The sequence below is a fragment of the Coloeus monedula genome (genome assembly GCF_965178545.1).
Source record: "Coloeus monedula genome assembly, chromosome: W".
Taxonomy (NCBI): Eukaryota; Metazoa; Chordata; class Aves; order Passeriformes; family Corvidae; genus Coloeus; species Coloeus monedula.
The window spans coordinates 27,911,340-27,936,901 of record NC_138821.1 but is presented as its reverse complement, the minus strand read 5'-3'; the positions used below and the strand labels follow the sequence as shown (position 1 = coordinate 27,936,901).

The 25,562-nt window shown below is 46.8% G+C and overlaps 1 protein-coding gene across 2 annotated transcripts in view; it reads right to left on the bottom strand.

The window, feature by feature from the left end:
• Positions 1-1,414, bottom strand: part of LOC309584578 (amyloid-beta A4 precursor protein-binding family A member 1-like) — a gene marked incomplete at its 5' end in the record, with an annotated part of 107,107 nt that extends 105,693 nt beyond the window's left edge. For both annotated transcript variants that reach the window (XM_082300666.1, XM_082300667.1), the window contains one exon: positions 272-1,414. In XM_082300666.1, coding sequence (XP_082156792.1) covers positions 272-1,414 — 1,143 coding nt within the window. The remainder of the gene's footprint in view (positions 1-271) is intronic.
• Between the last annotated feature and the right edge of the window lie 24,148 nt (positions 1,415-25,562).

The window sequence follows — 25,562 nt, the reverse complement described above, 5'->3', positions numbered from 1 at the left end:
AGTGGAGCTTTCTGTGTCAAATTCATCTGTATTACAACTCTAATAAAGTCAGAAGTGTTCCATAAAGGAAAATTTGGTGCACTGACAACATATATGTATAGTTCTTATGCATCTTTTAAGTAAAAATTTAAAATAGATACAGCTTTACATACTTTGCTTAGAAATAAAATGAGTCAGAAGAGTATAACCCTCTCCATTTCACTGTAATGTATATTACACGGTCCCTGTTCCTTTAATTGTAACATGTGATCCTATAGATCTGTATACTTACATCTCCATCTAGTGGCCTCTGATTATCACAGTCCCTGGTTGGACTAATGTCCTGCCTCATCACCCAAATAGGTGCTTTTGGTTCATCGGGGGTATAAGGAGAACGAACAGTCCTTGTCTTCACTTCTTCAATAGCTTCTTTAATATCTTTGATGGCCAGTGATATTGCATCCTTTTTTTCCTTTCTGCTCTGCTGTACTGACTGTCCTGGGTTGGCTGTGGCCCTAGATCCAGCTGACAGTTGACCATTGCTTTTGTGCACCCTGCCAGAGACACCATGAGCATTATCCAAGCTTTGCTCTGACTCTAGGATGTCTTCAGCAGCCTTTCCCAAGCTCTGAGAGCTCATACTCTGTTTCACCTCTGCCACAATCTGATCAATATCTTCCTCTAGTTCATAGCTGTCCATTCTTGGATATGGAGCAAACTCTGCCTCTTTCTCAGGGCTGTCTGACTCTTCATCAGATCGTTCATCATAATGGTGAAGGCGGGCACCAAGAGCTTCCTTGTGATAGTTGTCAGTTTCCTCCCTTTCCCACTCATAGAGCTGAAGCCCCTCCCTAACATCAAGGTCCAGCACATCCCCTATCTCCTCATATACATGCTCCTGCTGCCTATAGTCAGCATAGGGCTCAGCATACCGTTCATCTTCTCCTTGGTGGAGGGGGTCATGAGTGTATATATAACCTGAGTACAGTGCATTCATGGCTTCCTCATGTCCAGTAGAGTAGAAATGGACACGGTCAGGCAACGTTTGATTATGAACAGCCTCAGCATACTCTGCTTCAGCATGTTCTGTGTACTCCTCAGTCTCAGGCCTGTACTGCACTGCATATGTACTCTCATCCTCATTCTCCTGTACTATATCTACATCATAGCCATCCTCTGCTGTGGCTATAACATCCCCTTCCACCATGTCCATGTGGCTGTGGAAATCACTCTCAGTGCTGGCTGATCGAGCTAGCATTCCTTCTTCTTCCTGCCCAGATCGTACCCCTTGGTCGCTGTGTCTTGAATAGCAGATAGACTGTTGTTCCTCTTCTACCTGTGAGTGCTCCAAGTCAGCTTCCACCGATTCATTCATATCTTCATTTGCTGGCTCTTCACTCACCTCCACCTCAGATGGTACGACCAAATGGTTCATGGAAAGTTCTGCTGTGTAGACCACTTATTCTATAGACATTTTGTCTACCAGGACTGGAAAGAAATTAACAGAGTGATATTAATTAAAAAATCCAAAAAAAACAACAAAGCCACATCCACAACCAAAACAAACAAAAAGCCCCCCAATTTGGAGTCAACAAACAACCCCAGAGTAGCAAAAGGCACCCTTGCTTCTCAAACAAAGTTTTGGCTTCATCAGCTCTCAGGTCAGAGGACAACCAGCACAACAGCATGACCTTCCAATGCAAATTGATTTCTACCAGCACCATTCATTCAGAGATGGGACCACAATTCCTTTGAGAATTGCAGTTTACAGTTCTATGGTCAAATTCTCTCGGAAAGAATCCACTATCTCAGACCAGTCCAAGAGGTGCTTCTATGGACTGGCCACACATCTAGACAATACAGACAAGATGCACATCAAAGCAACTAACTTTCACCAGGGGCTCAGTTGTGGTAGAGATACTGTGGTAGGTTGTGGCAGCATAAAATGACAAAGAGACTTTATCCCATTGAAGTAGTCTGCAATTGGTCATATATATAATACCTTTGCAGACTAGACATTGCCAACATATCTTCAACCGAGATCCTCATCCTAGGGCACCTTTTAGTCAATAGAGAGAAAAAGAAACTTTTAGGGTACAATGCAAAGTACCCATTTCTCTTCCCTAGTGAAGCATAAGATAGCTAGCTCCAGTATAGACATCTTTATGAAATACATCTAAAATTATGAAAAATTACTTCTGACCCAAATGTCTTTCCTAAAATAGGGAATAAAAATTACAAATGTTTGTAACTGTGACCATTCCCACTTTGAGACTAGTGAGACATTTTAGTTTTACCAAATGCATTCTGCTCAGAGTAAATAAATCTCAAATGATGACATAATTACAACAGAGGTCTGCCAAGAATGATAATTACATAGAGCATAGAAATAAGAAAAACCTATAGGAATACAGATTATCCTCTAGATGTTTCTCAGAGCTACCAAGTTTACCTAGCTCAGAGGGTATAGTTTTACCCGACAATTGCAGCTATTCTGAACCTTTTTCAATGTCTTAAAATATAGCATCATATCTCATATATTTCAAGTCTAATCACATACCCATAGGAAAAATGTAATTTTAGCCTGTGGTTTACTACCAAATATAAGGGGACAAAAATGCCTGTCAGAAGGCTTATATTTTTATATATAAAATGATACTTCAAAAAGATGCTATAGAACATGACAGATAACAATAATAATAAAAAAATAATTCAACAAATAAAATAGGACTTTAACCAAAATTAGTGAACTTGGAGAGTCTTAAATTATACTGATGAGCTAAACAAGCTCTGAAGCCACAGAAACAGTTGTTGAGTTTTTAATTTTTTGTTTGGTTAGTTTTTTTTACTCCTGCAGAGAAAAAGCAATAGTGATTTCAGCTGCTGTCCATCAGAGTTCCTGATGGGCAGGGGAGGGCAGCTAGGAGTTATTTGTGCTACAGCTCTATAGGAACCCCCAGTGGGTGTAGCTTCCATTTCAGCATTTCACCTCATCTGTGCCATACCCATTGTTTTAGTATTTAAAACTAAGTATTTAAAAGAGAGGAAATCTTGGCCCAATCTCCAGACGGACTTTTTTTCACTTTCAGAAACAACACATACATAATTTGCACAAATCTAACATGCTATGCTTAGCCTCTAATATATGCCTTTCCCACCTTCCTAGAAAATAAAGAAACAAACCCAAAACAAACCTAGGACTTAAGTCATAACACATAGATACAGAATACTAATTAAGAAATCACATAAAGACATTATTGAACAGATAAAAATACCATACACAAAACTGACTGAGCTTTCTGGGACTTCATATGAACAAAAAGCAAAGAGAAGTAGCTCATGGGTTTTGACTTGCATCAAAAGAAGTATTAGAAAATTGGGGGGGAAGCTTCTTTTAACTGAAAAAGTGAAAGTATGTGAATAAGAACCCTCCAGTGACAGGGTAATGCATTTTTCATCCAAGATTTCTAAGAACTGAGGAGAAATTGAAGATTTCTTACAACATGCATTATAAACAATGACAACCCCACACAAAACAGATGACTAGAGCTATATTATTTAAGGAAAAAATATAAAGAACAACAGCATTGAAGAATTCTGAATCTTAAGCATGGATTTAACAAAAAAAAGTGTGAAGAATAATGCATATTTTTAGAAAAATCCATTCCAAGAACAATTCATTGTTTGCATTGAAGTTTGTGGTAAAATTTCCATTGATTTACAAAGAATTAGGCCCAAACATAATGTTATTTAAAAACCCTGACTTTAACCAATCAGTTGCACTCAAAGCACCAATGAACATCTAGGTAAGAGCCAGTGACTCACTCTCAGAGAAAAGGTAGTAGTAAAAAGAAATGAAGTTACACACAGCCACACAGAATGACAAATGTTCTGAAATCTTTATTATTTCTATACTGCCACATATCTTTAACTGAACAACATCAAAATTATGGACTGTGGTGAGTTTACATTGGTTGGCTGCCAGACCCCCATCCAGCCACTCTCTCAATTCCCTTCCTCAACAGGACAGGGGAAGAAACTAAAATGGAAAAGCTCTTGGGTTGAGATAGAGACAGGAAGATCACTTACCAATTACTGTAATGGGCAAAACAGACTCGAGGAAAATTTATTGAATGTATTGCCAATTAAAATAGATTTAGATGGTGAGAAACAAATTTGAAAAACACCTTTGCCCCACCCCTTTTTCCCAGGTACAACTTCACTCCTTCAATCCTGACTTATCTATTTCCTCACACCCTGAGGAACAGGGGATTTAGGTCAGTCCATAACAGTTCCTCTCTGTTCCTTCCTGCTGATGCTTTTCCCCTGCCCTAACATGGGTTCTCCATGGGCTGCAGTTCCTTCAGGAAATATCCATCTGTTCTAGCATGGAGTCTTCCATGGGCTGCAGTGTTGATATCTGCTCTGGAGTGGTCTCCTTTACAAGCTGCAGGGAAATATCTGTTTCACTGTGATCTCTTCTAAAACTTCCACAGGATTTAGGGGAATCAGCTTCTGAACCACCTCCTTCCCCTTCTTCTTCTCTTACCTTGATGTTTCTCACACTTTTTTCCTCACTCTGTTGTGCAACATTTTGCCCTTTTTAAAATACATTTTTACAAAGGCATCATCAGCTTCATTGATTGGCTCAGCTTTGGCCTGTGGTGGATCTGTTGCCAAGCCAGCTGAAACCAGATGTGACTGTCAGGTAACCTATGGCCTCTACTCAAAAAGATATGAGGGAATTTTTATTGTACCCTTTAAAGTGAATTAAACATGTTTGTAACTAAATATATATTAAAAAAATATTCATGAACAATGCACTGGACAGAGGCCTACCACCAAAAGCGGTTCTACAAGGTCTGCAAAGATGCATCAGGAGCTGATTCCTTATCTACACTTGCACCAGCTCCAATCCCCTGAGTGGTTGCATGGGGCACCTCAGCCTGGCCTGGGGTCCATCCCCCAGCCCAGCTCTGCTACCCAAAGGTGGTCCCTGAGTTATCCCTGCATTCCAGGTTGGCTACAAGACAATGCTGAGGCTGTTTCTTATCTTATCAGAAAGGGAAAGTTCACTGCCCTTGCAAGGAGTCATTCTGGTTTTGGCATTCCTGTTTCCAGCAAGTTTAATCCCTTCTTGCTCTCCATGCCAGATCATTCCTCGGTCACAAATTACCACTGCTGAGCAGTTACAATTTGAATTTCCCTTCAGAGTCCCCACATACACCTTGCCATGTAAACCCAATACAGGGAAGAAGTAAAAATTCAACTGCATGAAGACTATGCCTCAACCCAAATGAACTATAAAATGTCACAATATACACACATTTATTACCCAGAATAACAACTTTGTTCCAATTATCAGACACTTAAAAGAAAGCACTCTCATGACTAGCTCTGTACTCAAGCCTTGATGGATGACTGACTTCAAAACAGATCAATCAGACATAAAGTACTAATAAAACTAGTTGTCCTGGGTTGCAGTGTATTCTATTACCATCCCCATCAGCCGTTGAAATCAGGTGGGGCAGTGTTTTCATGCCTCCTCCCCCCAGACTATCTTGCTGTTAATGGCCCATCATTGTCCTGCCGCATGACTCATAGATAACTCCCTCTGGATTATCATCTGTTAATGAGCCCAATCAACACCTGGCCTCATGACTCATTACCCCATTGTGAGATGCTCCACCCAGAGGGAGGAACCAAGCATCCCAGCGTGGATATAAGCTGAGGCTGAACACCAGAGACAAGGCCTTTCCACTGGATTTCCAGAGGACAGGAGCTACACAGCCACCACTGGACCTTCTGAGGAAGAGCAGACCCTCTTTTCTACAGGATCACTGCTTCAGAGGACTGCAGCCACCATTCTACCAGACTGCTACCACCACCCTGCCTAACAGGGACTCAGGTTGTATCTTGACTCTGTCAGTTTGAACCAGTGTTTTCTTTTAGTTTTTTTTCTTTCCTTTTCTTTAACTTCCCCATTAAATTGTTATTCTGACTTGGTGCCTCCCACTGGTTTGTTTTCAAACTAGTACATAATTTGGCGCCCAATGTGGGGCTTGCTCTGAGAGAAAGTCAGAATTACAATTTTGTGTTAACGGAAACCTATTCACCATGGTGCTCGGCTTGTCTACGTGGGTACTGTATCTTGCTCTTTATATTTTTCCTCACATGGGGAACTACCTGCCTGTAGTATTACTCCTGTTAAAACCAGGGAATGGTATGAGAATTGCTTTAATGGTTTATTATGTCTACAGCATAATAACCTGCGAGGCGATGAATACCATTCGGAGTATATACTCAGTTTTGTTTGGCTGTCCTAGTCTGGGCTCCTATGTCTGGGATCTCCTCAACAATCGCACCCAGCCCCTGGTGGGAGGAGTAGAGAGTGGTTTCTTCCAGCCTTTCAGGCCAGGCACAGCAGTTTTTGAAAATATTGAATTCCCTCTGGATGTCAAAGACGGCATAAACTTGCTGTCAGTTCTGCTTTGTCTTCTCTGTACAGCCTGCACCATGTACACCATGCTTAGAATCAGAGCCATGGCGCAGCATCCTCAGGATGAGGGAGGGAAAAAGAGCAGAGCAACAAACATCATGCCTACGCAGACTGACACAGAGGAGAAAGGAACCAAATGCAAAGCAACAGCGTCCATGTCTACTCAGACTGTCACTGAGGAGAAAGAACCCAGATGCAAGACAACGGCGTCCATGTCTACGCAGACTGACACAGAGGAGAAAGAAACCAAATGCAAAGCAACAGCGTCCATGTCTACGCAGACTGACACCGAGGAGAAAGAACCCAGATGCAAGACAACAGCGTCCATGTCCATGCAGACTGACACAGAAGAGAAGGGAACCAAAAGCACTCTCAGCGTCCCCATGCAAACCATCACTGAACCAGAACAGCCTAAACCAATTGCAGTTGCCCCCGTTCAGAAGAAGAAATCAAAAAGCAAATCAGCCCGCATTGTGACTGACGAGGATGCAGCAGGACCTTTGCACCCAGCAGAAGAGGCAGAGCCAGAGATCATCACTCGGTCGCTATCCCTGGGTGAGCTGCGTGACCTGCGGAGGGAATTCACCCGCCAGACAAACGAGTCTATCCTGACCTGGCTGCTCCGCATCTGGGACGCTGCAGCCAATGACACCATTCTGGACATAAGTGAGGCCAGGCAACTGGGATCTCTGTCCCGGGATGTGGTCATTGACCAGGGGATCGGGAGAACCCAAGAAGCTCTCAGCCTCTGGTGGCGACTGCTTACAAGTGTAAGGGACAGGTACCTTTGTAAAGAAGACCTCCAGGTGCACCAAGGAAAATGGAGCACAATGGAACAAGGTATCCGGTGCCTGAGGGAATTGGCTGTGCTGGAGATCATTTTCTCAGAAGATGAGAGATTTCCGAAGAGCCCAGATGGTGTCCAGTGCACGTCACAGATGTGGTTGAGGTTCGCACGCCTTGGACCAGAGATATACTCCCGTTACCTGGCAACGCTGCAATGGAGGGAAGGCGAGGACAGGGTGGGCGTCTTGGTGAACAAACTGAGGATTTACGAGGACACCGTCACAGCCCCGTTTCGCACCCATGTCTCATCCGTGGAAACAAGTCTTTTGGCTGAGCAAGTCTGGAGCTTGATTGAAGAAGGCCATCAGAAACTGAAAAAGGAACTTAAGGAAGAGATTTACCCGATCTCGCCAGAACCAACAAGAGTCTCTGCCATTAGGAGCCGGCGTCCCCCAACCAGGGAGAGAGGATACACCCCACGAGGTAACCTCTGGTTTTTCCTTCAGGAACATGGAGAAGACATGAGTAAGTGGCATGGAAAACCCACCTCCTCCTTAGCAGCTCGGGTACGTGAACTAAAAAGAGGGACAACTACCACAAGAAGCGCATCTAGAGTCAATATTGCTCCGGTCTCTCACACACAGAACTCCAGACGGTACCGGAATGAAAATATGACCGATCCTCTTGAAGGGACCTCAGGAACGTATTCACCGGAAGGGAGCAACATGCAACATGACCAGGAATAGAGGGGCCCTGCCTCTAGCCAGGTAGAGGAAAGGGAGAATCGGGTCTTTTGGACTGTGTGGGTCCGATGGCCTGGCACATCTGACCCACAAAAATACACGGCTTTGGTTGACACCGGTGCTCAATGTACTCTGATGCCATCAAGGTATGTGGGAGCAGAACCCATTTCTATTTCTGGAGTGACAGGAGGATCCCAGCAGCTGACTGTACTGGAAGCTGAAGTGAGTTTAACTGGGAACGAGTGGCAGAAACACCCCATTGTGACGGGCCCGGAGGCCCCGTGCATTCTCGGCATAGACTATCTCAGAAATGGGTATTTCAAGGACCCAAAAGGACATCGTTGGGCTTTTGGGATAGCTGCTGTGGAGACAGAAGATATCAGACAACTGAGTACATTGCCTGGCCTCTCAGATGACCCCTCTGCCATGGGACTGCTAAGAGTTGAAGAACAACAGGTGCCAATCGCCACAGCAACAGTGCACCATCGGCAATACCACACCGACAGAGACTCTGTGGTTCCCATCCATGAGATGATTCGCAAACTGGAGAGCCAAGGGGTGGTCAGCAAGGCCCATTCACCTTTCAACAGCCCTATATGGCCAGTGCGTAAGTCCAGTGGAGAATGGAGGCTGACGGTGGATTACCGTGGCCTGAATGAGGTCACGCCACCATTGAGCGCCGCTGTGCCAGACATGTTGGAACTTCAGTACGAGCTGGAGTCCAAAGCAGCAAAGTGGTACTCCACTATTGACATTGCCAATGCCTTCTTCTCCATTCCTTTGGCAGCAGAATGCAGGCCCCAGTTTGCTTTTACCTGGAAGGGTGTGCAATACACCTGGAACTGACTGCCCCAGGGGTGGAAGCACAGTCCCACCATTTGCCACGGACTGATCCAGACTGCATTGGAAAAGGGTGAGGCTCCAGAACATCTGCAATACATCGATGACATCATTGTGTGGGGAAACACAGCAAAGGAAGTGTTTGAGAAAGGAGAGAAAATCATCCAGATTCTCCTGGAAGCTGGCTTTGCCATCAAAAGGAGCAAAGTCAAGGGACCTGCTCAAGAGATCCAGTTCCTGGGAGTAAAGTGGCAAGATGGACGACGTCAGATTCCCACCGAGGTCATCAATAAGATCACTGCGATGTCTCCACCGACCAGCAAGAAGGAAACACAATCTTTCCTAGGCGCCATAGGTTTCTGGAGGATGCATATTCCCGAGTACAGCCAGATCGTGAGTCCTCTCTACCTGGTTACCCGCAAGAAGAATGATTTCCATTGGGGCCCTGAACAGCAGCAAGCCTTCGCCCAGATCAAGCAGGAAATCGCTCATGCGGTAGCCCTTGGCCCAGTCAGAACAGGACCAGAGGTGAAGAACGTGCTCTACTCTGCAGCCGGGAACAATGGTCTGTCCTGGAGCCTCTGGCAGAAGGTGCCTGGTGAGACTCGAGGTCGACCACTGGGATTCTGGAGCCGAAGCTACAGAGGGTCTGAAGCCAACTACACTCCCACAGAGGAGGAAATCTTGGCAGCCTATGAAGGAGTCCAAGCTGCCTCTGAGGTAATTGGCACTGAAGCACAGTTGCTTCTGGCACCCCGACTACCGGTGCTGGGTTGGATGTTCAAGGGAAAGGTTCCTTCCACACATCACGCCACCGACACCACATGGAGCAAATGGATCGCCCTCATCACACAGCGTGCCCGTATTGGAAACCCGAATCGCCCTGGGATTCTAGAAATTATAACAAACTGGCCGGAAGGTGAGACTTTTGGATTATCTTCTGAAGAAGAGGAAGAGCAAGTGACTCGTGCTGAGGAAGCCCCACCATATAATGAGCTACTGGAGACTGAAAGACGTTATGCCCTCTTCACTGATGGTTCCTGCCGAATTGTAGGTGCTAACCGAAAGTGGAAAGCTGCAGTATGGAGCCCCACACGACGAGTTGCACAAGCTACCGAGGGACAAGGTGGATCGAGTCAGGTTGCAGAGCTTAAAGCCGTCCAGCTGGCTTTGGATATTGCTGAACGAGAGAAGTGGCCGAGGCTCTATCTCTACACCGACTCATGGATGGTAGCTAATGCTCTGTGGGGATGGCTGGATCGCTGGAGAAAGGCCAACTGGCAACGCAGAGGGAAACCCATCTGGGCCGCTGAGATTTGGCAGGACATCGCCGCCCGAGTAGAGAAGCTGACCGTGAAGATTCGACACGTGGATGCGCACAGACCCAAGAGTCGGGCTAATGAAGAGCATCGCAACAACGAGCAGGTGGACCGAGCTGCCAAGGTGAAAGTATCTCAGGTGGATCTGGACTGGAAGCACAAGGGAGAATTATTCCTAGCTCGTTGGGCCCATGATGCCTCTGGTCATCAGGGGAGAGATGCAACATACAGATGGGCCCGTGACTGAGGGTTGGACCTTTCCATGGACAGCATCTCACAGGTCATCCACAGTTGTGAGACCTGTGCTGCAATCAAACAGGCCAAGCGGGTGAAGCCTCTGTGGTACGGTGGACGATGGTCAAAGTACAGCTATGGGGAAGCCTGGCAGGTTGATTACATCACCCTTCCCCAAACCCGCCAAGGCAAGCGCTACGTGTTGACCATGGTTGAAGCGACAACTGGATGGCTGGAGACCTACCCTGTGCCTCATGCTACAGCCCGGAACACCATCCTGGGCCTGGAAAAGCAAGTCCTGTGGAGACATGGCAACCCTGACAGGATCGAGTCGGACAACGGGACTCATTTTAAGAACAGCCTCATCAACACCTGGGCCAGAGAACACGGTATTGAATGGATATATCATATTCCTTATCATGCACCAGCTGCCGGAAAAGTTGAACGCTGCAATGGACTACTTAAAACCACCCTAAAGGCACTTGGTGGGGGGACCTTCAAAAATTGGGAAGTGAACTTAGCAAAGGCCACCTGGATGGTCAATACCCGAGGGTCCATCAATCGAGCTGGTCCCGCCGAGTCTGAACCCTTGCACACAGTGGATGGAGATAGAGTCCCTGCGGTACACCTGAGGGGTATTTTAGGAAAGACTGTTTGGATCAATCCCACCTCAGGCAAAGGCAAACCCATCCGTGGGATTGTCTTTGCTCAAGGACCTGGTTGCACTTGGTGGGTAATGCAAAAAGATGGGGAAACCCATTGTGTACCACAAGGAGACCTAATCTTAGGTGAGAACGGTGCGTAGGGTTTCATTGTATATATATATATATATGTATGTGTGTGTAGAGTTTAAAGAAGGTATTGATTTGGGATGATGTAGATGGTAATAGAATAAGGGGTGGATAATGTCCTGGGTTGCAGTGTATTCTATTACCATCCCCATCAGCCGTCGAAATCAGGTGGGGCAGTGTTTCCATGCCTCCTCCCCCCAGACTATCTTTCTGTTAATGGCCCATCATTGTCCTGCCACATGACTCAGAGATAACTCCCTCCGGACTATCTTCTGTTAATGAGCCTAATCAACACTTGGCCTCATGACTCATTATCCCATTGTGAGATGCTCCACCCAGAGGGAGGAACCAAGCATCCCAGCGTGGATATAAGCTGAGGCTGAACACCAGAGACAAGGCCTTTCCACTGGATTTCCAGAGGACAGGAGCTACACAGCCACCACTGGACCTTCTGAGGAAGAGCAGACCCTCTTTTCTACAGGATCACTGCTTCAGAGGACTGCAGCCACCATTCTACCAGACTGCTACCACCACCCTGCCTAACAGGGACTCAGGTTGTATCTTGACTCTGTCAGTTTGAACCAGTGTTTTCTTTTAGTTTTTTTTCTTTCCTTTTCTTTAACTTCCCCATTAAATTGTTATTCTGACTTGGTGCCTCCCACTGGTTTGTTTTCAAACTAGTACACTAGTCTTTCACTGAAGGTTAAATGACCTTCCTGGCTATCAAGAAAAAAAAAATTAAACATTTCCACATATTTTTGAGAAACAACAACAACAAAGAAACAGAAAAAACCCGCCAAGTCAGTAATTTGAAGCTTGAGGAGCACAGATCACTGGTGGTAATCATGATATGCAATTAGAACAGCTGAAAATTTGAGCATTCAAGATCAAATATGGTTTTGGGTTTTATTCATTTCCAGATTCCACAATTCCCTCCCTTCTGAATCGGTAACCTGTTTGCTTATATTTCTGTGCATCAAATAAATTGGCAAAGGGCATCACTCCTCCCAAAACAACTTTAAAAAAACAAAACACTGGTACAAATATTATATTCACTGATGGGCAAGACATATGCCTTCAAAGTGGCATTGAAAAAGAAAAACAATTCACCTTATTTGACACCTATGAACCCTAATAAACATCATCATCATCATGAAATGAAAAGTAAAGCAGTTTTATACAGAAAATTAGCATGCACAGAGTTTTCTTAAACACTGTCAGGCTTAGGTCATCAGCCACCTCTTTAGGAAGCCTGTTCCAGTGTTTGACCATCCTCTTGGCAAAGAAATGCTTCCTAATGTCAATCTGAACCTCCCATGATGCAGCTTTGAACCATTCCCACGGACACTAGCACTGGATCCCAGGGAGCAGAGCTCAGCACCTCCCTCTCCACTTCCCCTCCTCAAGAAGCTGCAGAGAGCCATGAGGTCACCCCTCAGCCTCCTTTTCTCCAAACTAGACAAACCCAGTCCTCAGCTGCTCCTCACAGGACATGCCTTCCAGCCCTTTCACCAGCTTGGTTGCCCTCCTCTGGGGGCAATTCAAGGACCTTCACACCCTTCTTAAATGCTGGGGCCTAGCACTGCACACAGCACTCAAGGTGGGGCCACACCAAAGCTAAATACATCAAGACAATCACCTGTCCTGACCCCAGTTGGTTCTACTGTGTTTGGTGCACTCCAGAACATGGTTTGCCCTCTTGGCTGCCAGGGCTCACTGCTGACTTATATTGAGCCTGCTGCTAACCAGCACCCCCAGATCCCTTTCTGCAGGGCTCTCTCGACACTCCTCTCCCAGTTTATACTTGTGCCTGACATTACTCTGTACCCTTTCATGCCACTGATAATTGCTCAATGCTCCAATGTATCCAGATCTCTGCAAGGTCTCTTGTCCCTCAAGAGTCAACAGCACCTCCCAGTTTAGCAGCATCAACCAACTAATTAATGTTGCATTCAACTCCTGCATCTATATCATTGATGAAAATATTAAACAGAACTGGCCCTAGGAATGTTGCTACTGGGTCACCAGATAGATGTTGGTATTTTTAAATAACAACATGGATACTGTTATTCTTAAATAGGACAGATTTGGTTTAGGCCTTAAAAAATAATCTTTGGTAGTATATGTACTTTTCATTCTAGTCAGCTGATGTAATTTTTGGGAGAGATAAACATGTAAAAAGCAATTTTTGAGCTATTCCCAGTTTTATAACCAAAACTATTTTCAAAGTATTAAAACTTTGAATACTTTTTTTGATTCATAATATTTAATACCACAAAAAAGTTGGGTTTTTTTCTTTCCAAGCTTTCAAAATATTTACAAAATTTTTCACAATAATGCAGAATGGGTTTGATATTTTATAATTTCTTATTCTCAGAAGTATTAGAGTGCTAAATAAAAGTCATCTCTATGTAAAGACCAGACACTGAAAAATCAAAATTTGTCCAAACAGTGAAAAGTTTACTGAATTGATGAAAACCAGAAGAAACAGAATTTACAGCTTTACACCTGCATTTCAGGTTGGCTACCAGACAATGTTGGGGCTGTTTCTTATCTCATAAGCAGGGGAAAGTTCACTGCCTTACAGGGAATCCTTCTGCCTCTGGCATTCCTACTTCCAGCCAGTTTAACCCCTTCTTGCCCTCCATGCCAAATCATTCCTTGGTCACGAATTACCACTGCTGAGCAGTTACAATTTGAATTTCCCGTTCAGTGTCCTGAAAAAAAATTACTGAGAGGGACCAAAGTGAGTGAGGCCAAGTCAAGGGCTTAGCACTGACTGCTGTGCCTGGTACACCAGGCAGAGTCCACTGGCTGCTAGTACAGACAGTGTCTGTATCTTCCCCAAACCTGGTGTGTGGGGGGTGTGGATACATATTGTGCCTTCCTGCGTCTTTAAGCTGTTTCTCAGGAGACGGGGTAGAGAAGCCAAGCCAATTTTTTTCAGAGTGGTTTGTATCTCAAGGACATATACATTGCCCTGCGTTCTCTCACCACTGCAGCAGAGCAGAGAAAAGAACTTTTCCTGCTTTTCCCAGCTCTCGGTTCCTTTTCTCAGGAGAGAGACAGAGAGATAAAATTCTTTGCTTTCTTTTCACTGGCCTGCTAGCTGAGGCGAGAACTCTTCTGGAACTGTTCAGAACATCAGAACATCGCTGGGAGGCCCTACACTGCGGCCCGGAGGGGCCCACACCAAACCCCAGCTCCGGAGAGAAAGAGAGCAGAGCCATGCCTACAAAGGACTTTGAATTTTACCAGGTTCTCTCCACAGCGAGAGGTTTTATTATTTAGCATTATTCTGTTTCTGTGACTGCATGCACTCTGCTTGTCAAATAAATAACTTCTTTTTCACTTTCCTCCGAGGAATTTCTTCCCAAACATGTGGGGGAGGGGCAGCTGAAACCTGCCTTCTTTGGAGGAGACATTCCTTCCAGAGCGTTTCCCTTAATTTGTCTCAAACCGGGACAAATAATTACTGGCGCCCAGTGCGTGGCCCAAAGGAAAGTGGAAAAAAACCCCTGTAGTAATTACATTTTTGTTTGGTTTTAATTACTTTGTACTGGGGTAATCACCATGTTGTTTGAGGTAGTAGTATCTTTCTGGTTTCAGGTACTAATGCCTTTCTGGTCTCTAGGCCTGTTTGCCTACCCACAGATAGCACCGGTTTTGTCCGTGGTACGTAACTTTTACAGAGCCAAGGCATGAATCTGGATTTCTATTTTGCTGTGCTTGGTGATAATGATTTATAAAAAGTTAACAGAAGTACTGGCAGTTGTTCAAAATGTGTATGATCTGTGGTTTTTCCATCCTAGTCACCATCCTAGTTTCAGTAGCCTGTTTTGGGGGTTTATTAGTAATTGCACCCAGTTTGTTAGAGGAGGAGGAGGGGATGGGGTTTCCCAGCCTTTCATCTCCTTCTTCCCCTTTAAATTTGATATGTCACCTTTTGAGAATGTTCCGCTTCCCCTGGATGTTAAAGAGACCACCTTCCTGGTATTTAATCTGGTAGGATTCCTCTATATGGTCTGCAGCTTGTCTAGAATGAGGGCTGAGATTTCCAGGGTGACTGATGAGACACCTGACCCAGGTGTGGAAGATCCTGAGTGGTGTGGGGAATGGGAGGATATGGGCCAAACCCCGAAGGAATTCTCTAACCCAATAGCTTGGAATTTCCCCCCTGAACAAATTCAGAAACCAGCTGAGGTGGGGAAATATCTGAAAGAGAAGTGCAGTGACAATTCTGAGAAAAAGCTTATTGCAATATGCTGGGCCTTGGCATATGCTTATCGCACACTGCTAGATACTGTATGGCAGCAGATAAAGGCAGAGGGACAGGAAGATAAATCAGCAGACACCTTAGTCACTCAGGCTGCATCCAAACCAGACAGCAAGCCTAAGCTAATGACAATTGCCCCTACCACTAGGAAAAAAACACAACCAAAACTGATCACCCAGTGAAAGATGATGATGACGCAGGGGAAGGACCCTCAAAGCCAGCAACTGACTCAGAACCAGAAATCATTATTGAGTCCATGTTCATGAAGGACCTTTGTGGCCTAAGAAAGGATTATACCTGATGGTCTGATGAATCTGTATTAAGTTGGATGGTCCATATTTGGGATGCTGTAGGCAATGATACAAGTCCGGAGGGTACTGAAGCGAGGCATTTGAAATCCCTGTCACGTGATACAGCTATTGACCAAGAGATGCTAAAGGGGCCTGAACCTCTCAGTCTCTGGACATGGCTCTTGAGAAGTGTAAAGGAAAGATACCTGTGCAGCAAACCCTGTGGAAGACCATAGAAGAAGGGATCCAATGCTTGAGAGAACTAGCCGTGGTAGAAATTGTCTACACAGATGACCCAGGATTGAGGAATCCAGACAGGGTAAGATGTACACCAGTGAGGTGGCGAAAACTCATACGACTTGAGCCACAAGAATACGCTTCTGCTTTAGCAATAATGAAACCAGATGACGGGGATGAGACCATACGTGATATGGTGAATGTTGGGGGTTTTGGGAGTTCCCCTTCTGGTTTTTTTTTTCCTTTCCCTCTTGAGGAATTTTCCCCATATATGTTGCCAGGGGGACAAATTGCTGGGTACTTGGGGAGGACAAAGGACCTGGCCACTGAGGGTGTGGTCCAACAGGCTACTCTCTTTCACCTGGGTGTGTGGGCAGTTGGTGCCCAGCGTTCAGACAGAGAGAGAGGCTGCTGCCATCTCGTCAGCACTGCAGGCTTTCTGCTTTCAGCTGCCTTCTTTGTACCAGAGAAACCCCGGGATTCCCAAACCCGCCTTTCCCTGCCCCGCTGGGAGCTGGGCTGTGGCTGCCCTGCTGTTGCTTCGAGCCTTTGCTACTCTATAGCCCTGCTCACCCTGCCTGCCGAGACCTCCAGGGGTTTTCCACCTCAGCTCCGGAGTTTCGATGCATCTCATCTGCCACCTGGGATTTGTGCTTGTCCCTGCTGTTCCAGCCTGCTGTTCCTGACGGTCCGGCCGGACACCGGGATAGGCTGCCATGGGGGTTTATGAAGCCTTTGTTCCATCTCTTCCAGGGATCCCAGGCTGCCAGTGCCGGGTGCTCCCCGAGCTTGCTCCGGAGCGCCCCCTGCAGCCACAGGGGAACCATTGCACCTGCCCTACTCACTGGGAGCTGCCAGCGCCCCTGCTGGCTGCGACAGTAACTGCACTGAAGGGGAAAGGGCCTGACAGCCGAGAAGGCTGGCACTGGGTTTGTGGTTCTGTTTGATGTTACTGCCATAGATGTTGTTTGTTTGCCTTGTTATACATATATATATATAATAGTAAAGAACTGTTATTCCTGTTCCTTATATCTTTGCCTGAAAGCGCCTTAATTTCAAAATTATAATAATTCTGAGGGAAGGGGGTTGCATTTTCTTTTTCATTTCAAGGGAGACTCCTGCCTTCCTTGGCAGACACCTGTCTTTCAAACCAAGACAGTGAAGAAGCTCCGAGAGTATGCAGATGCCATGCATGGCCCAACACATGCAAGAATCACAGCTATGGAAACACCTCTGCAGAAAGTGGAAGATAAGATAGAGGAGAATCACCAGGACCTCAAGAAGGAGCTTAAAAGAAAACCTTCTTCAAATCTCGGCCATACAGACCAGCGGTTCTGTTACCAGATGCAGATGTCCCCCAGAGAGAGAGAGAAGGTACACCCCATGAGGTGAGCTGTGGTTCTTCCTGTGTGATAGTAGGGAAGACATGAGGAGGTGGGATAGAATCCAACTTCTGCTCTGGCAGCACGAGTGCCTGCATTGAAGGAGGGCAAGACTCAGAGAGGAAGTTCCACCAGAAAGGAAGCAGCTCCAGTTGCCTGTAGCTGAACTGCCAGGTGTGGATACAAAAATGCTGTTAGCAAGAAATTTTCCTGCTTCTTTCTAAGACCGTGAGATACTTTTCTCTCTCATGGAAGATATTAGCAGAGTTCTGTAAACTATGAACACCTGGGACCTTGTAGAACTATGTTTACGATACAGAAGAAAAATATTTTGACAATGGATATTTTAGCATTTTAGCCAATCACCCCAGGGGGTGGCTGATCCATTGACCAATTAGACTATGAAGAAAAAAGTCTATAAAAGAGTTTGTAAAATAATTAAATAAATCAATCTTGCTGCACAATTCCTGCCTGCTGGATCTCTCTCCTCTCCTCCCTACAGCTGTGGGATACAGTAATAGCCAGGTGTTGGGGTTTTAAGAGTTCTAGGTTTTTTTTTTGTTAAAGGAATTTTCCCCCATACTGTTACTAAGACAACAAATCGCTGGGGTACTTAAGGAAGACAAAAGAGCTACCCACGGAGGGTGGGGTGGGCCTGGCTACTCCTTTGTTTCACCTGGGTGTGGGGTCAGTTCCCTCTCCGAGTTTGGAGAGAGAAGCTGCTGGTTCTTTTTTTTTGGCCACTTTTCTTTCTGCGGAGAAAGATCCCGGAATCCCCGGCCCACCTTCCCTGCCCCGCTGGAGGCCGGTCTGTGGCCGCCCTGCCCCGCTGCGGCTTCGAGCCTTCGCTGTGTTGTAGCCATGCTCGCCCTGCCTGCCCAGACCTCTGAGGGGGTTCTCCGTTTGGATACATCTCGTCTGTCCTCCAGGATTTGTGCTCATCCCTGCCGCTCCAGCCTGCTGCTCCCGAAGGTCCAGCCAGACACCGGGGCCAACTGTCCGGGGCTTTGTGAAGCCTTTGTTCCATCCTTCCCCGGGATCCCAGGCCACCAGTGCCGCGTGCTCCCCGAGCTCACTCCGGAGCTCCCCCTGCAGCCACAGGGGAACCATCGCACCTGCCCTGCTCACCGGGAGCCGCCAGCGCCCCTGCCGGCTGCAAGCAGAACTGCACCCACGAGGAAAAGGGTCCATCAGCCGAGAAGGCTGGGACTGGGTTTGTGATTGTTTGCTGTTACTGCCATAGTTATTGTTGTTTGTTTGACTGGTTATATATATAATAGTAAAGAACTGTTATTCCTACTTCCCACATCTTTGCCTAAAAGCCCTTGATTTCAAAATTATAATAACTCGGAAGGAAAGGGGTTACCTCTGCCACTCCAAGGGAGGCTTCTGCCTTCCTTAGCAGACACCTGTCTTTCAAAACCAAGACACCAGGTATGATGGAAGAGAAAATGACATGTACGATCCCCTTGAAGGAACCTCTAAAATGTATGCCCAGGGAAGGAAGGATAACCAGGACTAGAGGGGCCCTGCCTCTAACCAGGTAGAGGCCAGGGAAAATTGCATTTTTTGGACTGTGTGGATTCGTTGGCCTGGTACATCAGAACCACAAAAATATGATGCGTTGGTAGACACTGGTGAGCAGTGTACAATAATCCCATCGCAACATGTGGGGGCAGAATCTCTTTCTATTGCTGGCGTGACGGGGCATCACAGGACTTGACTCTGCTGGAAGCTGAGGTGAGCCTGACAGGAAAACAGTGGAAGAAACATCCCACTGTGACTGGCCCAGAGGCCCCGTGCATTTTGGGCATAGACTTCCTCCGAAGCAGTCATTTCAAAGCCCCAAAGGGACTCAGGTGGGCTTTTGGAATAGCTGCTGTGGAGACAGAGGACATTAGGCAATTGAACACCTTGCCTGGACTATCAGAGAACCCTTCTGCAGTTGGCCTTCTGAAGGTGGAAGAGACACGAGTAACAATTGCCACCTCGACAGTGCATCGCCGACAGTACTGGACAAATCAAGATGCTGTGATTCCCATCCACAAGATGATCCGTGAGCTGGAGAGCCAAGGGGTGGTCAGCAAAACCCACTCACCCTTCAACAGCCCCATCTGGCCTGTGCGCAAATCGGAAGGAGAATGAAGATTGACTGTGGACTATCGTGCCTTGAATGAAGTGACTCCACCTCTGAGTGCTGCTGTGCCGAACATGTTGGAGCTCCAGTATGAGCTGGAGTCCAAAGCAGTGAGGTGGTACGCCACCACTGACATTGCTAATGCATTCTTCTCCATTCCTCTGGCAGCAGAGTGCAGGCCTCAGTTTGCCTTCACCTGGAGGGGTGTGCAGTACACCTGGAATCAATTGCCCCAGGGGTGGAAGCACAGTCCCACCATCTGCCATGGACTGATCTAGACTGCACTGGAAAAGGGTGAGGCTCCAGAACACCTGCAGAACATTGATGACATCATTGTGTGGGGGAACACCACAACAGAAGTGTTTGAGAAAGGAGAGAAAATCATCCAGATTCTCCTGCAAGCTGGTTTTGCCATCAAGAAGAGCAAGGTCAAAGGACCTGCTCAAGAGATCCAGTTCCTGGGAGTGAAATGGCAAGATGGACGGCGTCAGATTCCCACCGAGGTCATCAATAAGATCACAGCAATGTCTCCAATGACCAACAAGAAGGAAACACAATCTTTCCTAGGTGCTATAGGCTTTTGGAGGATGCATATTCCTGAGTACAGCCAGATTGTGAGTCCTCTTTACCTGGTAACCCACAAAAGAACTATTTCCATTGGGGCCCTGAACAGCAGCAAGCCTTCGCCCAGATTAAGCAGGAAATTCCTCACGCCGTAGCCCTTGGCCCAGTCAGGACAGGACCAGAGGTGAAGAACGTGCTCTACTCTGCAGCCAGGAGCCATGGTCTGTCCTGGAGCCTTTGGCAGCAAGTGCCTGGTGAGACTCGAGGTCGACCACTGGGATTCTGGAGTCAAAGCTACAGAGGGTCTGAAGCCAACTTCGCCCCAACAGAAAAGTAAATCCTGGCAGCCTATTGAAGGAATCCAAGCTGCCTCAGAAGTAATTGGCACTGAAGCACAACTCCTCCTAGCACCCTGACTGGGGTGGATGTTCTAAGCAAAGATTCCCTCTACCCACCATGCCACCAATGCCACATGGAACAAATGGATTGCTCTCATCACACACTGCACCCGTATTGGAAAACTGAATTGCCCTGGGATCTTGGAAATAATCACAAATTGGCCTGAAGGTGAAAACTTTGGTCTCACTGATGAAGAAGAGCAAGAATAAGTGACATGGGCTGTGGAAGCTCCTCCGTACAGCCAACTGCCAGCAGAAGAAATGCTATGCTCTTTTCACTGACGGTTCTTGTCACACCATAGGGATGAAACTAAAGTGGAAAGCAGCTGTATGGAGCCCCATGTGACAGGTTGCAGAAGCTACTGAAGGAGAAGGTGGATCGAGCCAACTTGCTGTACTCAAAGCCGTTCTGCTGGCCCTGGACATTGCTGAAAGAGAGAAGTGGCCAAAGCTCTACCTCTACACTGATTCATGGATGGTAGCCAATGCTCTATGGGGATGGCTGGAAAAGTGGGAAAAGGCTAATTGGCAGCATAGGGGAAAACCAATCTGGGCTGCTGAAGATTGGAAAGACATCGCTTCCCAGGTAAAAAAGCTACTTGTGAAAGTCCACCATGTAGATGCCCATATCCCCAAGAGTAGGGTGTCTTGGGGTGACTTTATGATGTGTATCCCATATCACTGCCCTATGCCCAGCAATTAATTTTTGTGCCTTTCTATGCCTTTAAACTGAGCCTGAGACAGGGGAGGAAAAACTGAGCAAAACTTTTTCAAAGCAGTTTGCAGCTTGTTCAAGGTCACACAGAGCCTTTTTTTAAACTGCAGCAGGAGAGCGAGAGGGAAGGGAAGCACCCGGCTTGCTTTTCTTTCCAGCCAGCTTTCGGCAGTTTTTTTTTCCTCAGCTCCTTTTCATCTGGAGAGTTGAACTTTTGTTTTCCTGAGACTTCGTTTTTTTTTTCCTTTTCTCTTTGCTGGATTGTTTCAACATCAGAATACATTGGGAGGACTTTCCACCGAGGCCTTGGCCCTGGAGGTGGGCCCACCACCCCGTCCCAGCTCCAAGGAGGGAGAGGGAGATCTACGGAAGGACTCTGAATTTTCCCCCAGGTTTCTCTCAGCAGAGTGGGAGGTTTTATAATTTAGCATTATTATCCTTTTCCTGTGTGTTTGTTAAATAAATAGTTTTTATCTCTTTCACTTTGCTTTGAGGAAAATTCATTTTTACCTGAACCTGGTGGGGGAGGGGTGGTTGTAGCCTGCCTTCTCTCAGAGGATATATTTCTAAATCTGGCCAAACCGGAACATAGGGCTAATGAGGAGCACCGAAACAACAAGCAGGTAGACCAGGCTGCAAAGATATAGGTGTCACAGATAGACTTAGATTGGAAATTGCTGATGAGTGGAAAGGCATTGCCACTTGGGTAGAGAAGCTACCTGTGAAAGTCCGTCATGTAGATGCTCATGTCCCCAAGAGTCGGGCTAATAAAGAACATCATAACAACAAACAAGTAGATCAGGCTGCGAAAATAGAGGTCTCCCAGATAGACTTGGAGTGGCAACATAAAGGAGAGTTGTTCCTAGCTCAATGGGCCCATGATGCCTCAGGCCATAAAGGCAGAGATGCCACCTATAAGTGGGCACGAGACCGAGGGGTGGATCTAACCATGGACAGTATCTCCCAGGTGATCCATGACTGTGAGACATGCGCTGCGATCAAGCAGGCCAAGCGGGTGAAGCCCCTGTGGTACGGTGGGCGGTGGTCCAAATACAAGTATGGGGAGGCCTGGCAGATTGATTACATCACACTGCCTCAAACCCGCCAAGGCAAGCGCTATGTGCTCACAATGGTTGAAGCCACCACAGGATGGCTGGAGACCTATCCTGTGCCTCATGCTACTGCCCGGAACACCATCCTGGGCCTTGAAAAGCAAGTCCTTTGGAGGCATGGTACCCCTGAGAGAATTGAATCTGACAACAGGACTCATTAACACCTGGGCTAGAGAACATGGCATTGAGTGGGTGTACCATATCCCTTACCATGCACCAGATGCAGGCAAAGTGGAATGGTGCAATGGATTGTTGAAAAAAACCTTGAAGGCACTAGGTGGGGGAACTTTCAAAAATTGGGAGCAGCATCTGGCAAAGGCCACTTGGTTAGTTAACACCCGAGGTTCCACCAATCAAGCTGGCCCTGCCCAATCTGAGCACCTGCATACAGTAGATGGAGACAAGGTCCCAGTAGTACGTCAGAGGTCTGTTAGGAAAGACTGTTTGGGTTATTTCTGCCTCAAGTACGGACAAAACCATCCATGGGATTGTCTTTGCTCAGGGATCTGGTTGCACATGGTGGGTAATGCAGAGAGATGGAACAACACATTGTGTACCGCAGGGAGATTTGATGTTGGGTTAGAGCCACACGCAATGTGGAATGCCTATATACCACTGCTTGCTTAATGTCACTGTCACTGTTTGTACATAGCTGTATATATATATATGTATGTATAAGTGTGTGTGTGTAGAGTTAGGATAAATTACTTTGGGCATTAAGCCAACGATATGGAATAAAGGGTGGAACATCCTGGGGTGACTGTATGATACTGTATTCCCTATTGTCTGCCCTATGCCAGACATGAACCCTGTGCCTTCCTGCGTCTTTAAGCTGTTTCTCAGGAGATGGGGTAGAGAAGCCAGGCGAATTTTTTTCAGAGTGGTTTGTATCTCAAGGACATATACATTGCCCTGCGTTCTCTCACCACTGCAGCAGAGCAGAGAAAAGAACTTTTCCTGCTTTTCCCAGCTCTTGGTTCCTTTTCTCAGGAGAGAGACAGAGAGTTAAAATTCTTTGCTTTCTCTTCGCTGGCGTGCTAGCTGAGGCAAGAACTCTTCTGGAATTGTTCAGAACATCAGAACATCACTGGGAGGCCCTACACTGCGGCCCAGAGGGGCCCACACCAAACCCCAGCTCCGGAGAGAGATCAGAGCCACGCCTACAAAGGACTTTGAATTTTACCAGGTTCTCTCCACAGCGAGAGGTTTTATTTGTTGCTATGACCCAGCCCACTGTGGGGCTGGGGCAGTGTGATGCCAATCAATCCTAGCCCATCCCCTGGATCGAGTTTCCCGAAGAGGCAGACTCAGAGGGTGGGGTGATGGGCGGCTCAGAAGCCTAAGCCGCACCCCCACTGGGTGGTGCCCGGGTACAAGCCGCCTCCCCCAGTTCGGGAAAATTCCTGGTTACTCGGTTGTTCATTGGTTCTTTGTTATAACTCCCAGCTCTCGGTTTCCCCCAGTGGTTCTTGTTAAATTGTATACTCCTCCTGGCTTCTAACTCATTGGTTGTTTTCCCATTTCGCCGTAGTTTTCAAATTCCCTATAAAACTGAGGGCAAGCCTCGGGGGAGCATTCCATCGCATTCCATCCCTTCTGAGCTTGTTCGGGTTGCGAAACTTCTAACAATAAACCTGTTAGGAGTCAGACCCGAACAGCCTCTCTCTTCCTTTGTCTCTGAGCTAAAGTGAGCCGATACCATCAGCTCCTGCCGTGTTCCCTCTGCAAAGAAGCCAGCTAGCTAGCTCAGCCAGCAGCACCCTTCCTGATGCTGAAGTCACTTCAGCGACGCACAGAACTAACGCAGTTGGACTCTCTCTGACCAGGGGCGCACCAGAGCTCGTGCCTCGAGCACAAGTACTGCGTTTGGTTGGCGCCCAACTTGAGGCTCATGTGAGTGGATCCCTGCAACGTCGTAGCTGTTGGTGGACCGCGAGAAGAAGCGACTTTGGACTTGCCAGTGCCTCTTGGTGCAGTCTGCTCTGTTTTAGGAGTGGTGCCCTGAGAGAAGGTTGCTAACTCCCACTGATTCTGCACTGAACTGACTTTGGAGAGCAGCTGTGCCTCGGAGAACCCCACCTGTGCTTTTTAATTTGGGACCGGACGCCTTTAAACTGATTTCTGAAACTTGTGCGAGTATCCCTGGTCCCTGATATTTTGTTTCTTTTATAATTTTGCAGGTGGCGGGTGGAAGAAGTGCTGAGAGAGAGATGGGATCAAAACTCTCTCAGCCCCAAAGAGAGGTTTTTCTCCAAGTTGCGAAATTCCTTTAAGTTAGTGGGTTTAAATTTTCAAAGGGTCTGTTAAAACAGTTTGTTTGCTGGCTTTTCTTTTGCCTTCCTCAAGTGTCTCCTGCAAATTTAAAATCTCCTGCCTTCTGGCAGGCTGTGGGTGATAAGATTACTGATTTCAAGCGAAAAGGAGACTCCTCTGGAGAAAAATTCTTTCCTCTAGTTCTAGTCCTTCGGGACTTGCATAAACTGGCTCAGAAAGTAAAAGAAAAGCACAAATCCCCCCGTAGTTCTTCCCGTATCCCTCCTTCCTCCTTTCCTGCTCCTCATCCCACTTCCCCTTCATTGGAAAAACCAAATGGGGTGATATTCCCACAGGCACAGAGTTGCTACCTTCTCTCTGTCCCCTCTCGGTCTTTTCAGCCACCCTGTCAGGATAGCCCTGGCCAGGCTGCCCTGACCTCTTCCCAAACCCCATATCCCTCGCCCTCTTCCCCAGTTGTAAGCCCAGAAAACTGTTCTAAATGCTGTTATAAACATATATTATAATATTGGCTTCTCGCAAAGTATTAAGGTAGATATTATATAATGTTAGAAATGCTTTTTGCTGTGTGGATGTAGTTTTCTCTCTTTTTAGCAAGAATGTTAGCAAGTGTGAGCAAGTAAGAGAACCTCCAAGCGAACAGAGGATGAGGCCCAAGGAGCTGCTAATCAACACTTTGTCTAGAGAACAAAAGGGCCCAAAGGCTACTCCGCCCGGAGAACGGGCGGCCAGTAGAGTCCGAGAGCCGTTATCACCGCTCTGCCCGGGAGGGGGCAAAGAGGCCCAAAGCTGCAATCAGCCCTGACTGTCTGGAGAATTAAGAGAACCACCCTACCATTGACTCTTACCTAGCGAGCCCAACCCCAAGAATCAAAAGAAATAAAACCGCAAGGCAGAAGAATACGCATGCTCTAAAAAGGCGGAACCAAGGAGTGGCCATGCAGAACAGCTCCTGGAAAAGTTTGAATATGCATAGAGAACAGACA